The sequence below is a fragment of the Heterocephalus glaber genome, unplaced genomic scaffold (genome assembly GCF_053883595.1).
Source record: "Heterocephalus glaber isolate CG9 unplaced genomic scaffold, H.glaber_assembly_v1.0 deba00001593, whole genome shotgun sequence".
Classification (NCBI taxonomy): domain Eukaryota; kingdom Metazoa; phylum Chordata; class Mammalia; order Rodentia; family Bathyergidae; genus Heterocephalus; species Heterocephalus glaber.
In genome coordinates this window covers 9,436,461-9,451,985 of record NW_028258368.1, presented here as the reverse complement: position 1 = coordinate 9,451,985, position 15,525 = coordinate 9,436,461, and the positions used below count along the sequence as shown (strand labels likewise).

Sequence of the window (15,525 nt, the reverse complement as noted above, 5' to 3'; positions counted from 1 at the left end):
CTGTGCCCCACCAGCTATTTTGTGCTGAGGGTGCACATGCCTTTCATGGTATTATATTACTAATATGATTGCACCTCAGAATCATCAGAGAAGATCCAGGGCAGCATGTAGAGAAAATTTCCTTTTATGTAATAAGAAAATGTTGGAATTAGTAATAGTCTTAGCACTTTATATTAAACAGAAGCTGGTGTGCATATTTCTTTGAAGATTGTGTATCCAGTTTGTTGAACTATATGATGTAAGTTGGAGTGTTCTCTAAAAGAAATCCTGAAAACTGTAGCATCATTTTTATTAAAGTTTTATTTCAAGTAACATGACAAGAACATCGAGCTGCAAGTGGACTGCAAATGGAGCTCTCTTCCTTCTCTTCTCACAGATGGCTCTGACTCGAGAGACAAGCCAAAGCTTTACCGCCTTCAGTTGAGTGTGACTGAAGTTGGGACAGAAAAGTTTGATGACAACTCTATCCAGGTATGTTATCAGGCTTTAGTGTGAACCTCTTGCTGTAGTTGTACATGTTCAGTAGGGAGCACAAAGTAGAGAACCTGTCACAAGGAACAAACGAATAAATCAAAATAACAGACCTTACATTTAACTATAGATAGTTCATCTATTCTGAGTCACTCTGCTTTAGTGTGGAAAGAACAGTGTATGTGTTTATGTCTGAACTCACCCTCCAGAAAGTTGGCTTGGTTATGACACTCCTATAGGCTCTTTACTTTTTCAATCCAAGAAGATGATAGCAATTTACAGATCTGCCTTAAGATGGGGAAGTTCTATTGCTGAGTCACCCATAGCAATAAGCCTTCAATAAGACCTAGGTAAATATAATTCTCAAGTGCTTCAAATAGCTTGACACTTGTCTTTGAAGATGTGAAATCAGGATTTGTCACTTTGAACTCAGGTAAATCATCTTTGCTCTTTACTTCTTATTTCTCAGTTGTAAAATGATAGGGTTTTTAGTTCTGTGATTCTTTCATTGTTAACATGGCAGTAAAACAGATTAAGTAGAGATGTTTTAATCATAAAAATTTGTATAGATTGGTCTACTAATTATGTTTAAGATGACCATCAACGTACGCTTTTTGCATTTTTTCTGTGACGCTGGGAGTGAACTCAGGGCCTCATTCATGGTAGACAACTGCTTTACCACTACACTACACACGTACCTTGATCATATGCCATTTTTTTTGTTTTGTTTTTGAGACCGAATCTCACTGCGTAATTCAAGCAGGCCTTGAATTCACTATGTAGCCCAGGCTGGCCTTGAACTCACGGCAGTTCTCCTGCCTCAGCCTCCTGAGTGCCGGGATTACAAGTGTGTGCAGGCATGATCATATGATTTTTAATGCAAAGTTGGAATATGCCTTAAATCAAGTTACTACTAGATGCTAGAAATGTCTTACATATTTTGACAGTATTTTGATAGTGCTTACTTACTTTGCAAAGTGTGATAAAAATACACTGAATGTTTAAATTTTTAAGAAAATATTTTATAGCAAAGACATACTGCTACTATCACATTTCTGCCTCCTTGAACCAATGGTGATATGTGCATGACTGTCCCATCAGGCAACTTGTACCATTTGTGGTACAGTCTAATAACTTTTATTGGTCTTTTTACTAACAAAATTAATTTTAAAAAGCAGCCAGATGGGACAGTCATTTATGTACTATCAGTGGTTCAAGCCACCTGGCAGCAAGACACATGAATTACAATCCCATTGTGAGCATGTTAATCCCCTCCAAACACTTCCCCTTGCTTCAAACACACTTACCTCATCATTCTTAGCAGTGTATCTTTTCCTGTAATAAGTTTTCTTTAGTTTAAATATTCATTGTATTTTTGATCACCCTTTATATCATATTGAGTGGGATGTCCACTTAAAGCATCAAGAGTCCAGGGCTTATTAAATTGTATTATTATAAAAGAGGAACTCAAAATTTTTAATTTCTGTTTTTAAATATCATGACTTCAAAATGGGAATGTCTTTAATTTCCTTCTATTTTTAGTTGTTTGGCCCAGGAATTCAGCCCCATCACTGTGATCTCACTAACATGGATGGAGTGGTCACTGTGACCCCAAGAAGTATGGATGCAGAGACCTATGTCGATGGCCAGCGCATCTCGGAAACCACCATGCTGCAGAGTGGCATGAAAGTGCAGTTCGGGGCATCACATGTGTTCAAGTTTGTGGACCCCAGCCAGGACCACAGTCTTGCAAAGAGATCTGTGGAAGGAGGCCTGATGGTCAAGGGCCCAAGACACAAACCTGGGTGAATATGATGTAGATCAGCCTTTTTAGAGTGTGTTGACCAAGAGTAATTTGAATTAGGTGTAGATGTCTGGATTTTTAAATTTTGTTTCATTTCTTTAAAAATCAAAGTGGTTTTATGATTTTGGCATTTATCCTTGTTAATTTGGATAAGTTTTAGAGGGAAAAAGAAGGATCTTAATTTCACCTTGAAATTGGAAGTTTAGTTACCAAGTTTTTTAAATGTTTTATTGAAGGGGTTTTTCTCCCCCTGTAACTCATGGCAGTACACCCTAAGATCTCTTGAGGAATTTAGAATATTTTAGCTCCACCTAGTGCTTTTGTGAGGTAATGTGTGAACAGTGTGGCCACTTAACTGGGAAACTTGTGGGAAGGAATGACTTGCCTTTTAGTAATGATAATTTTAAAAACAAACAATGGTTATTAGCTACTTTATTATCTGTCTTGCAGGTTGATAGGGTAATGATCTTGGAAAGAGCTGCAGAACTCTTTCTTTATGGTATTTCAAATTACCGAAAAATTCCACTGAAGTACAAGCTTTCTATTCAAAGAGCACAGACATAAACCAGCATGTTGGTTGGCTTTTCCACATTGCTTTTCCTGTTATTTTTTTCCAAGACTTACCTTTGTTTCCCACCAGAGCTTACACTTTGGGCCTGGTGTTAGTTACTATTTAGAACTAATGTCTTTTTCTGAGATAAACACTTGGTGGATCATAGCGTATATTCCTTTAGACAAAGGGATGTTTGCAAAGTTTATGGGCTAAGCCTGTCACCTTGAGCTACAGGAGATGATCCTGTCTCATAACTTCCCAAAGAAAACCAGCAAGCGTCTTTACTGTCTATTTAGGAAAACCCTTTCCTTTCTCTTTGTTTCATCTTTAAACTGAATGTTTCTACATTCATTATTCCATTTGTGTGTGGGACAACCAGTTTTAAAGTATTCCTTTCTTAAGGTTGTGTTTTTCATTTCATGTAATTGCTGTCCCTGTCTTTAGCTTTACGTAGGCCCTTTTTTTCAGCATAGAATCAGGTTCAGATGTTTTCCTTTTGAATTGTCAGCCTTTCTGACACCTGGGTAGGGTGAACCATGCTCACATCACAGCTTCCCCTCCTGCTTACTCCTCAACTGCTCAGGTCTGACCAAAGAGCCTCCTTTGTGGAGTGTTTTCCTCTGGTGTATTGTTTGTTGTTTTTCAGCAGTGCCTGCAGTTATGGCCTCCTGTTTACACTTGCACTTTATTGCTGCACTTAAATCTATTTTGATGTTTGTTACCTAGACGTGTTACTGCCTACATCTGCTACTGGGATTAAATGGAATTGTTGGCACAATCTCTGTCCCTCCCTGGATCAGCCCCTTCAGCTTTGCTTCGTGAAGTTTTTCTGTATGTGAGTCAGGCAGTTTCCCACTGTATTTTTGCCACATGGTTCCTGTTTGGAGGTCTACTGTTTTTCTCCTTACCATATTGTGAGCCAAAATATAAGACTATGGCTTAGATTTCAGTCAGGAGAATGTTGTGAAATTTATTATATATTTTTCTGGCAAAGCCGAAGGACACTGTGTATTGGTTGAATATATCATCCATAAATTGGAAAAAAAGCTTTTTTTAAAACCATTTTGTCTGATGTCAGATTATCAAAAAATTTCTGCATAAATACCACGTACTCTAAAATGCAGATTTTAGAATCTGCCTTCAGATCCTTGCTGATGGTTACCAGCGGATAGCAATGTTTAATGCTAATTTTCTGTTTGGGAATTTTAGGGACCTCAGATGATACCCTGACTCACATTTGTTCATCTCATCTATGTCCATTACCATGCCCTGAACACTGAAAAGAGGGAGCTGCTTCTTATAGTCAAAGGTCCTAATTCAGTAACACTAAAGTAATGTATAGAGTGACTTTAGACTTGTTCACACATCCAGAGTACAAAACAATTGAGCTCATATTAAAGCATATAAAAGGCAGCATTGGGTAAACAAAACTTAGAGCTTTACATGGTGTTATAAATTTGTTATTCTAGGATGTTAATTATAAAAAGAATAGAGAAGGCTTTGGTTATACTCATGAATTATCTCAAATGTGGCAAAGAAGATGAGCTGTCACATTTTTTTATGTCCACTATCAGAGCAAACAGCTGAACTGAATCTCGTTTAAATTAATAGGAGCTGGCAGAGCAGCTCCTATTTTTCTGAACATCTTGATAACAGATGATGAGTATTTAATATTTAAAAATGATATATTTCATAAAATTGTGTGCAGAAAATTGATTATTTAGTCTTTAATAAAAGCTTTTCAGTATTAAAGCATAGTATTATTTTCCATTGTAATATAGTTTTATTTTCTTAGTGATGAGGTAGGATGTATCTGCTTTTCTAATTTGACAGACTGAATTCAATACCATTCCTTGTTTCATTATATAGATTGAGCTTCAGTAAGTTTCAAGTACCAGGGTACTTTGAAAATTAGACCATGTATTTTTGAAATATTAGAACAAAAGATATGTCATTCTTTTTTATTATTGTGCATAGTGGCCCAAGAAATTTAACCGTTGATTCATCCTGTTTGGTTTCCAGGTGGCTTTAGGGTTCTTTTTTTTCCTTTGTTTGAGATGAGTGCATTGCATTTATGCCAAAAATGTAGCTTATCTAAGCTTTTTTACTCTTCAAAATGAGATTTTTGTTTGTATTCTAAGCTTTTTTTCCCCTAATGATACAGTTTTATTTCATTAGGAAGTTTTTGAGATATTTTAAAAAATTGTTCAAACTAAGATATCTCTGGATTGACTACTAACATTATGAAAAGCTTCCGTTTCCTTGTTGTAGCCTAAGTAGTGATATCTATGTGTTTTTAAAAAAACACCATCGGATGGCTCTGAAGCAGAAGGGTGATTCCTCACCTCTGTGGTCCCCTTTACCTTTACCATGTCCACAAATGGTTTTGAAGAAATATGTTCCTTAAAGTGTTCGGTATATACCAGTAAGAAAAGTTCTTAAATTTACCATTGTTTTTGGTTTTTTTATGCTGTAAATTTCTGTGGTGAAAATAAAGCAATTGTTTTAGAGTTTTACTTTTTTTTTTTTAATATGATACTGGGAGTTGAACTCAAAGCTGCCTAGGCAAGCAAGCACTGTACCACTCAGCTACATGACTAGCTCTTTTTATTTTGAGAGAGGGTCTTGCTAAATTTTCCAGGCTGCCCTCAAACTTGGCATCCTCCTGCCTCAGTCTCCCTAGTAGCTAGGGTTACAGGCATGTGCCACTATGCCCAGCTGTAGAGCAGTTTCTGGATGATCTTTGAACACTGGTGTATTTAACTAAACTGTTTCCTGTGTTTTATGTAAAAGAGACTTTGTCCTGTTGGTTGGAAGTTAATTCTGTTTTTTTGTTTGTTTGTGTGTTTGTTTAATCTTGACAGAACTGTTCAAGAGACAACCTTTGACTTGGGAGGAGATGTTCACAGTGGAGCAGCGTTGCCAACAAGCAGGGTAGGCAATTATGTATTTTTGACCCGATTTTCCTCTGTGTTTAACATTGTAGAACATTGTGGACAGATACACTGGTAAAATACGACTCTCCTGTATAATACAGTGGCCCACCATGGGTCATACCGCTCCATTGTGTATCTCTTGGAGGCATGTGAAGGAGAGGTATGAGGCTGTTTGTTCCTTTTTCCCACAGCCAGGACATTGTGCTTTCTCCTCCACATGGAGCACATGTTACCTAGGCTTCACTGTTGTGGGGTTAGCCCTTGTCTTAGTTACTCTTCTCAGTGTTGAGATAAAATACCTGACAACCAAAGTTAAAGGAGAAAAGGATTATTTCAGCTCACAGTTTGTAGAAGTTCCAGTCCATAGTCAGCTGGCTCTAAGGCAGGTTGGCATGGCAGAAGAGTATCACAGAAGAGAAACCATTCATGGCATGGCAGGCAGAAGGCAGCAAGCAGCATCAGGGAAACATCAGAAGCATCCTTCCCTTTCTCCTTTTATATTCTATCCAGGCTGTAAATTTATTAATTGGTGCCACCCAGACCCAGGGTGGGGCATCCTTAATCCCAGCATTGCACACCTTTGACCCAGCTATCTCTGAAAAGCCCCACCTATGACCACATGAGGCTTTGGGAATACATCTAGATAAGCCACAACAGCCCTCCTGGGCCAGATCGCACCTGAAAGCAAGTGTTCTCTTGTCTAGCCTCAGCGTCAGGGCTAGCTTGTTCGCTGGGTGGCCTCAGGCACTGTCCCTCTACAGTTATCCTTAGTTCTAGGGTAATCAGTTCATTTCTTTCCTCACTTGGTTTTGTATGCTGCTGGCTAACAAACCACTCCAGAACTTAGTGGGCCAAAACAACAGCCCACTTATTTGTGTACAAGATTGTGATCTGTTTTGTGTTTCCTAGGACAGTTGGTTTGCTCGTCTTCCTGCTGGTCACTTGTGTGGCTGCATTCAGCTAGCAGATCACTCGGTGTCCAGACCATACTGGGACTACCCCGCTGCCTCTGTTATCTCAGGTTCCCTCAATGGCCCTTCCACCCCAGAGTCAGCCAGAAGTCTTAGTTGTATGATACTTCACAAAAAACTTGAGCCTCTAAGCTTCCTAAGGCTTGGGCTGGTGTAGCATCGGTTCCTCTGCCTTGCCTTTGTTGAAGCAATCTCGGGCTCATCGAGATTCAAGGGGAAGAGGATTGCTTGAGATGTAGTTCATTGGAGTCCACGAGGCAGCAGAATCTTGAGTATTCTCATCAGCATCAAAACATGCAACAGGATCTCCTAAAAATCTATAGTACTGAAACCTGTCAGCTATTGACAGGTTGTCACTTGTCTACTCTCATTTACAAGACAGTAATTGAAAAAGTTATCTGTAGTGACTCTCTCCACTTTCTAACTTCACATCCTTTAGTCTACACCCATTGACTTTTGCCCCTACATAGGTAATGTGGCTGTCCTCCTGATTGCCAGATGTTTCTGTTTTCTGCGTCCTACTTGTCACAATAGTGTTTATGCCATCACAATGTGGCACACTTTGTTCTGGCTTCCAGGGAACTGCTGTCCTGATTCTTCCCCTACCATGTGATTGTTTGTCCTTGGTCTCATTGTTGATACCTCTTCCTCGTACACTTGGCTTCTGCGAGTTGGAAGGCCCCTTTTCTTCTGTGTGTGGTGACTTTGCCCTGTTGCCTAATTTCATACCACCTGATGTCCATTATCCTCTAGTTGCAGCTTTGGCTCTGACCTTTCCAAACTTAAACTGCTAGAGGCTTGCTTAGCATATCCACTTTGATGTCTGATACATATTTCATATTCAGCAGGACTAGGACAAGACTAAATTTTCTTTCTGAAACTAACTTCTTCCCTGATCTTTCTCTACTTTAGAAGGATACATCCTCCATACCCTTGTTCCACAGGAACCTGTCTTGATTCCTTTTCTTTATTCAGCCTCAGTTTCTATTTCTCTGCCTCTGAAGGGTACATGCATGCTGGCTTCAGTGCAGCTCTTGTGTCATGAGTGCCACACAGCGTCCTGGACAGCAGCCCCTCTTCTGCTCTTTGTCTTCTCACATTCACCCTTCCTTCCATGTGGTACTGGGTTTTTTCCCAGGCCCATGTGTGTGCTAGGCATGTAGTCGTCCACTGAGCTACATCCTCAGCCTCCCAGGTAGCTGGGATTATAGGTGTGCGCCTTGATGCTTTGCTCTGTTTTCTCACATTTTAAAATCGTGCATTTGAATCTTTTGGTGCCCTACTCATGAAGCCCCTGGTAGGCTTTCCGCCACAGACCAGTTTTTCCACCAGTTTTCCTCCTAGCTTCACAGGTCCTCCCACCTGATGTCTCACACCAGCTCTTTTGGGACTCAGGCCTCAGGGCCTTCTGTCCCTGACTGTGCCCGCCTCTCCCATCTGAAGCCCCTTTTGTACTGTGTGCTTGCCCTTGCCTTTTGTTTCCACACAGCAGAGCCTTGTCCAAGCCAGCCCTTCTCAAGAGGTCATCCTCAAGTGTCCAGTAACACTACTGTATTTAAGTTCTTGGAGTACCCTTCATTATTGTTTGATGTCTGTCCTAATTATTGACTGACTCGAATGTGAGCCCTGGACTCAGGGATCTTGCTTCACAGATCATTGCTTTGCCCCCGGTACTTAGAAAAGTCCCCTGGCTCTTAGTCTCAGCAGACTAATGCATTGAATACTCTTGAGACCAAGTAGAGCTGGTTCTGAAAATATATATATAACCAACATACACTTGCTAAATAGAAGTAAAAATATAAACTGAAAAATCATCCACAATAAGCAATAGTTAACCTCTTCCTTGAGCTGTGTCTTGTGTTTGTTCACTGACACATGCTCACACAGCTGGGTGGATCTCTCTCCATGCATAATTTTCTGTCCTGCTCCTGTTCTTAACCGTTGGATGGGTGTCTGTCTCTGTCTCTGTCTGTCTGTCTCTCTCTCTCTCTCTCTCTCCCCCCCCTCCCCCTCCCCTTTCCCCCCTCCCTTCTCCACAGAGCTGCCTAGATCTCTCATTCTCTGCACACACAATTCTGTCCTGCTTCTGTTACTGATTCATGTCCACATAGTTGGATAGGTGTTTCTCTGTCTCTGCAGACTTATTTCTGTCAGGCTCTAGTTCACTTATACTCATCCACACACCTGGATTGATCTCTCTGTTCATACACAACTTTCTGTCATGCTACTATTCACTGACATATTCCACACAGCTGTTGATATCTCCCCGCACACATTTGGACTCATGTTCATTGTCCCACAGTGTGTCCGTATAGCTGGATAGATCGATCTCTTCTTTAGGCATTATTTTATGAGCATTTTTTCATGTTTTAAAAGTCACTTAAAAGCAAGGTATCTTATAATATGCAAGCATATAAACATGCCTAATTTATTTCTTCATTGCACTATTACTGGCTAGTTGCAAAATTTTTTAGTAATATAAATAGTAATCCCACCTATTAACCAAGCAGTTTTATATGTATGAATGTATTTTATCTAATTATTATATATGAGTGTGTGTGAATATATATGTATATATGTAGGAATTGATGTCACAGTATTCTTTATACTGATAACATTTTAAACAGTGCAATAAAGCATTGGCTTGATGAACTTTCATTAATAATCAGTAAAATATTACATATCCATTATAATTCTATAAGTAATGTAAAATGCTTATAACATACACAAAAGAGCATTCTTTGAAAATTAGTTGTATAACCTCATTTATGGAAAGTATGAGAAACTGAAAAATACGTAAAGCTCAATGTTAATTTTTGGGTAGGCAGTATAGATAGTCTTTATTTAGTTTCTTATGGGCAGTTTCATATAAGAAATTTTGCTACAGAGTTTAATTACATAGAACATTTATTAAAATGTTTTGATGGTGTTCTTAATATAGGTAATATCATTTTTATCTAATTACTTGGAATGTGTACAGTTTAGAAGTACTAAATATACTCTGTTGGGTCACTATGTATGTGTTTCTTGTTTTTGTTGATAATGACCAGGAAATAAACCAAGTTCTGTACTGAATTCATTAGATACTAAGCTATCAAGAGTAGATTGGCCAAGACTGATAAGCAAAGCAAAAGACCCCAGTTCTTCATTGTGCATACTCTCTCAGCTCTGACTTTATTTCTTTCTTTTTTTGGTACTGGCGATCAGGACCTTGTGCTTGCAAGGCAAGCGGCAGAACCACTGAGCTAAATCCCCGGCCCCTCTCAGCTCTGACTTTAAAAGATTTTACTTTAAAAGAACTTTGGGGAGTAAAATCACAGTTTTGTTATTCTACTTTTTGAAAAATCATTGTACTTGTACTACTTTTACTTTTGTTTGCCTGTGTTTTATAGCCAATTCCTAGTTCTTTGAAAATGAAAGTAACTGTAATTCATGTTACTTTTAATGTCACGTGGTTTTTGCCATGCATGGACACAGCATCCTCAGCAGGGCTGCGGTACTGTCTGGTCTTGCCCTCAGTGTTCCTGTGTGGCAGACCCCCATCAGATGTCTGTCTGCAGCACCCAGTATAAAGCTTGTTTGGCACTGTAATTCATTATGTTTCTCCCACACAGAGTACCACTAGACTGGACAGTGACAGGGTGTCATCTGCCTCCAGCACGGCTGAGCGAGGAATGGTGAAGCCAATGATCCGTGTGGATCAGCAGCAGGACTATCGAAGGTAGGGAATGTTTCAGCTTTAAATGTGAAGGTGGTCCAGATATTCCTAAAGAGGGTTTGTGGCAAAGATTACTGAATTTGTAGAGGTTCAGCTGACATTTTCAGAATGTTCATAATAATATTTTAAGAGTATTTCCTTTCCGTGTTCCTGAGTTTAAAAAAAAAAATCCTTCATCAGTAATTGTGCCCCTCACTCATATGTCCCAGGTTGGTAGGAGACATACTGAGTTACACTAGTGCTCTTCCAAACTGACTGCTCTGCAACAACACCTGGAGAAAGGGGTTTTAATGGAAACTTAATATTTGATAATTTTTGTATTAAGATACTAGTTATTTCACCAGTTTTTAGAACAAATTCTTGTATATTTAAAAATATAGCCAAAATGATTTTGCACTACTTTTTCAGCAGTTTGGAGGGCTGTGTTCTCACATCATGCATGCTGTGATGTGGTGTGTCTCCCTGTTGAGACTAGTGAAGGGTGAACCTCTTTTTTCTTTTGGTGATGTTCTTCCCTAGTTTTTTAGGGCAGAATACTTCCCTTTTATTTCCTTACCATTTTTAATATGTCACCTTAATCAGAATTATGTGTGTTCTTGTGACCTCTGAAATTGTTTTAAATGTTGAGAAGTAGTGTAGTGCTTTAAGCATGGTAGTTCAGCAACAGGTGATGAGTTCTAGGTGCTGACAGGAGCACCTCTGTTCTGGAGCCCTACATGGAAATGCTGTGTGACAGCCAGGCCTATGGTTGCAGGTCTGTAATCTCAACACTCTTGGAGGCTGAGGCAAGAGGATCACAAGTTCGAGCCCAGCCTAGGCAACTTAACAGCTTAATGAGACCCTGTCTCAAAAACTGGGCTGGGGGATGTAGCTCTGGATTCAATCCTTAGTATTTCAAAAGAAAGAAGGGGGGCTGGGTAAGGGAGACTTTTTAAAAAAGTGTGATTAGTGTGGAACTTTGTCAGCGTGGAACTGAGAACAGTGCCCTGTAAATCCTCTTTCAGATTTTTGAGAAGCCTTTCAGAAGCTCAGTAGCTGAGCAGGTTGGTGGATGCGGGTGACGTGCTTAACGTTACCTGCTAGTTCAGCCACTGGCCGTGAAGAGCCAGTTGTAATTTCTCCTCATCCAGCAGAGGGCAGTGGATGCTGCAAAATTTTATCTGTCATTTATTAAATACATAGATTCATCAGAGAATGCCAGGTTTTAATTTTTATTGTGGATTTTTGGCTGTTATGTGAGATTTTGTTGGCTATGTGAATTTTATTAGATGTCATAAAAAGTAGCTTACTTTCTGTGTTTGTACTTGTTTTTGGTGGTATAGCATACAATTTCCAGAATGGAAAATTACTGTTATAATGAGTACCTCTGTTTATAAAGTGATTGAGAAATATTATCATAGTTCTCAGCTTAGATGTTTGAAGGAGTGCATGAATCCAGATGGGAAAGAGAAAAGGTTACTTAAGGCATGTAAAATTAATAAATATATGTAGTTTATAGTATGTTAGTAGTGTCATAATAGCGACAGTTTATAGTGTGTTAATGCAGTGTCATAATATCCATAAGCCAGAAGATTATGTTTTCTACACAAAACATTTTAATTATATGTTTTGCAAGGAAAGGTTAGTTTGTTTTACAGAGACTTAGTGAAGGTTTTACTTGAACTATAAATATGTTACTTTGTTATTTTCAAAACAGGATGAAGTATATGAACCTTTCTTCCCATTCTCACTGTTTTTCATATGTAGAATGTTGGAATACACCATACTTAATTTAATTGGTGTAGTCATAAAATTTGAGCTGCTTTAATATAAAATACTAATTTTAGTCATGAAAAATTCCTTTTGAATGATTGAAGTGACTTTTAATTGTCATTTTTTTCTTTTACCAATCACAATTTAAATTCCTTAGTTTTTCCAGACTTTTTAAAACTATTAAACAAATAATTGGTTAAAGTTATCCAGGTTCATTTTATAGAACAAATTGAAACTAACTTCCTAACTGTGATTTAGGTATCTATAAATGTAATAATAAGAGACATATTAAAATAATTAAGTACTTAAATGATATTGTTTCTAAGAGCATCTTTATTTTTGTAAATGAGTTAAATACAAATATTAAATCATAAATTGAAAAATAAATTTTGAAGACCATAATTTGACAAAAAGAATATTTTTGCTTTTGTTTTTGATGATTATAGTAGTTTGTGTGAACTCAATTATATTCTTTCTCTTTACTCATCTTTTGGTGCTTGGAGAATATGAGGGTGGAGAGAAGAAAACTGTTTGGTGTTGGAAAAGAATTATTTTAGTTAGCCAGTCTGTAAACTATTAAAAATCTATCCTGAATCATTCTTTTATCACTTACGGAGAAAAAAATCTCATTATTTCTAATAACTTATTCAGTGAGTGAACCAATGATTGAGGTATTTATTTATGAAAGATCATTTCCAGCTGTTTTAGGTTTCTCGACTGAATCATCACTGTGAAGAGTGACGATTGACTATTTAAGTCACTAGCGAGTAATTGTGCTTCGGGTATCCTGACAGCTGTCTTTCAACTGACTTTCTGTCTCACCAGATACAAAAGATATTTGAACACCTACTAACCTGAGTTTGATTTAAGTCAGTATTTAACTTAGTGGATATTTTCATTTCAGTGTAAGTTGTCATAATCTCTACCATTCAGTTTTCACTGAAGTTTGCAGAAGGGCAAAACATGTTTCTTGTCTTTTGTTGTTGATTTTCTTATTCTTCAGAGACAGAGTTTTTGAGAATTCTTTCTGATCATTTCTGTTATAAAGTTTAACTAAAATGATAATGATGTTAAATGTTAAGGAAGCTAATTGTTTGCTTAGCTTTGCATAAATATTATGCATAAATTATATGTAGTAGGAAACTCACATAGAATGATACTTTAATGGCTCTCATCTTGTCTAAATGAAAAGGTATTTAAACTGAGCAGTATACATTGAGAAAAATATAAATCCATTAAGATAAGATGATGTAAACTGGATTTTTAATTATTTATCTTACATGGTTTTAAAAGTTGGTGTTTAGCAGTGGCTTTTCAGTGATTTGGTTTTTTGAGACAGGGTCTCCCTTTGTTGTTCACGCTGGCCTTGAAGTCACTATGTAGCCCAGGCTGGTGCCTCAGCCTCCCTAGTGCTGGGATTACAGATATGAGCCACCTCACCCGACATTTTCAGTGATTTTTTTGATCATGGTTCCAACACAGAATTGTTTTCACCTGGCTGGACACACACACGTGTGTGTGTGTGTGTGTGTGTGTATATATATATATATATATATATATATCCCTTTATAACTGAAAGAGAAACTTCACAAAAGAGTGCTCATCCTTACACCTTGCCATTGTATGAGGGTCCACTTTTTGAAGAACTTTCTTGCTGAAACAGAAGTGTCTAACTTTTGAATTCATTTGATACTGAATACCTGGATGTATATAAACATTAGCACAATGCTAGTTCTTAGAAATGACTCAAATTATTGTTCCTCTTGATTTGTATTTTTTGCTGCTTCCTTATTTCTGTAGCATTAGGCTAAATGATGAAAAATACCTGAAATTTATATTACCTGATGAAAAAATGAGTAGAATCACTTTTTAAGGCATGCATCCCTGAGGTTGGAAAAGAATGATACTAAATGACTGAAGGAAACCTTAGGGGTCGTCTTGTCTACCTTTGTGTTAGTAGACAAAGACAGATGCTATCCAGCTCCTTGGAAAATACTTTCTTTCCAGCGTAAGGAGTCAGTTTCCAACGCACCATGGCTAATTTTTCTTGATGTCTCAGTGGTATGTCTTCATTGTTACCTGAGCCATGGCTCTAGCAGCTGTGGGACAGCTTGATCCCTGTTCTAGACATGAGATGCTCATTAGTATCCAGAATCATGTGTCAGTTCTGCTCTCATGTTAGAAGCCTATACTTAAAGGATCTAACCTTCAGCGGGGAGTTATGAAAAGAGCACTCCCAGTTTATTCATCTAGATGTTTCACTAGGTAACGTATGAGGCAAGGGATTTGGTACTTACTATTTATATTTGGAAACTCTGTATGGAGACATTAAAAAGTTGTTGCAGAACTCTACACAGGTTGTCAGTGATATTGTTAGCTGCTTTCAGCAATGTCAACTTTCTTTCTTTAGAACTCAGGATGCTGCTGGGCCTGAGCTGATACTGCCTGCAAGCATTGAATTCAGGGAAAGTTGTGAGTAATTTCAGGATCTGTTGTTACTGAATTATTTCTTGTTCTATTTTTCTCCATATGACTTTTATGTGTTTTTTGTTTTCTTCTTTCCTAAAATTTTTATACAGCTGAAGATTCATTTTTATCTGCCATTATCAATTACACAAATAGCTCTACAGTTCATTTTAAGTTATCCCCTACGTATGTGTTATACATGGCATGTCGGTATGTATTGTCCAGCCAGCACAGACCTGACCTCAGTCCTACGGAGCGCACACACAAGGTCATTGCTGTCGTCAACAAGATGGTGAGCATGATGGAAGGAGTCATTCAGGTAAGCTCCAGTCTAGAAAGCCAGCAGTCCTATATTTATGGTAGTTTAGAGTGGTGAAGGAGGTTCTGCAGCACATCTGATCTGGTTACATGTTTGACTCTGTTTTGAGATTATTTTTCCTAAAATAAAAGTTCTGTATATATAAAAATTTTAAAAATGTATAGCTGTTGAAAGTTAACTTTTTCTTTGTTATAAACTTTAGAATAAGTGAAGATAAACTGTGTATTTGGTAACAATGATCATGAGAAAAACTTAAAATTGCGGTAGTAGTTTTGAGAAAGCATTGAGTCTATTGTGTATTTCCTTAGCATTTCTTTAATAATTTATTGAAATTAAATTCATAAAATTAACTGCATTTTTTGATGTGAACAGCATTTAGTGCATTCACACTGTTGTGCAACCACTACCTCCAAAACATTTTCATTGCTCTGAAGTAAAACTCATCTTCCCTTCCCTTGGTTTCTGATAACCACCTTCTTAGAATTTTTTCATGGTTATAGAAAGCACTTGCTTCTTTCTAGTGAGCCCACTATGA

The 15,525-nt window shown here is 37.9% G+C and overlaps 1 protein-coding gene across 36 annotated transcripts in view; it reads left to right on the top strand.

The window, feature by feature from the left end:
* Afdn (afadin, adherens junction formation factor) overlaps positions 1–15,525 on the top strand; it is a 147,556-nt gene that overhangs the window by 79,349 nt on the left and 52,682 nt on the right. For all 36 annotated transcript variants that reach the window (XM_087193504.1, XM_087193488.1, XM_021237991.2 and 33 more), the window contains 6 exons: positions 377–471; positions 2,014–2,276; positions 5,693–5,762; positions 10,350–10,456; positions 14,616–14,677; positions 14,785–14,990. In XM_087193504.1, coding sequence (XP_087049630.1) covers positions 377–471; positions 2,014–2,276; positions 5,693–5,762; positions 10,350–10,456; positions 14,616–14,677; positions 14,785–14,990 — 803 coding nt within the window. The remainder of the gene's footprint in view (positions 1–376; positions 472–2,013; positions 2,277–5,692; positions 5,763–10,349; positions 10,457–14,615; positions 14,678–14,784; positions 14,991–15,525) is intronic.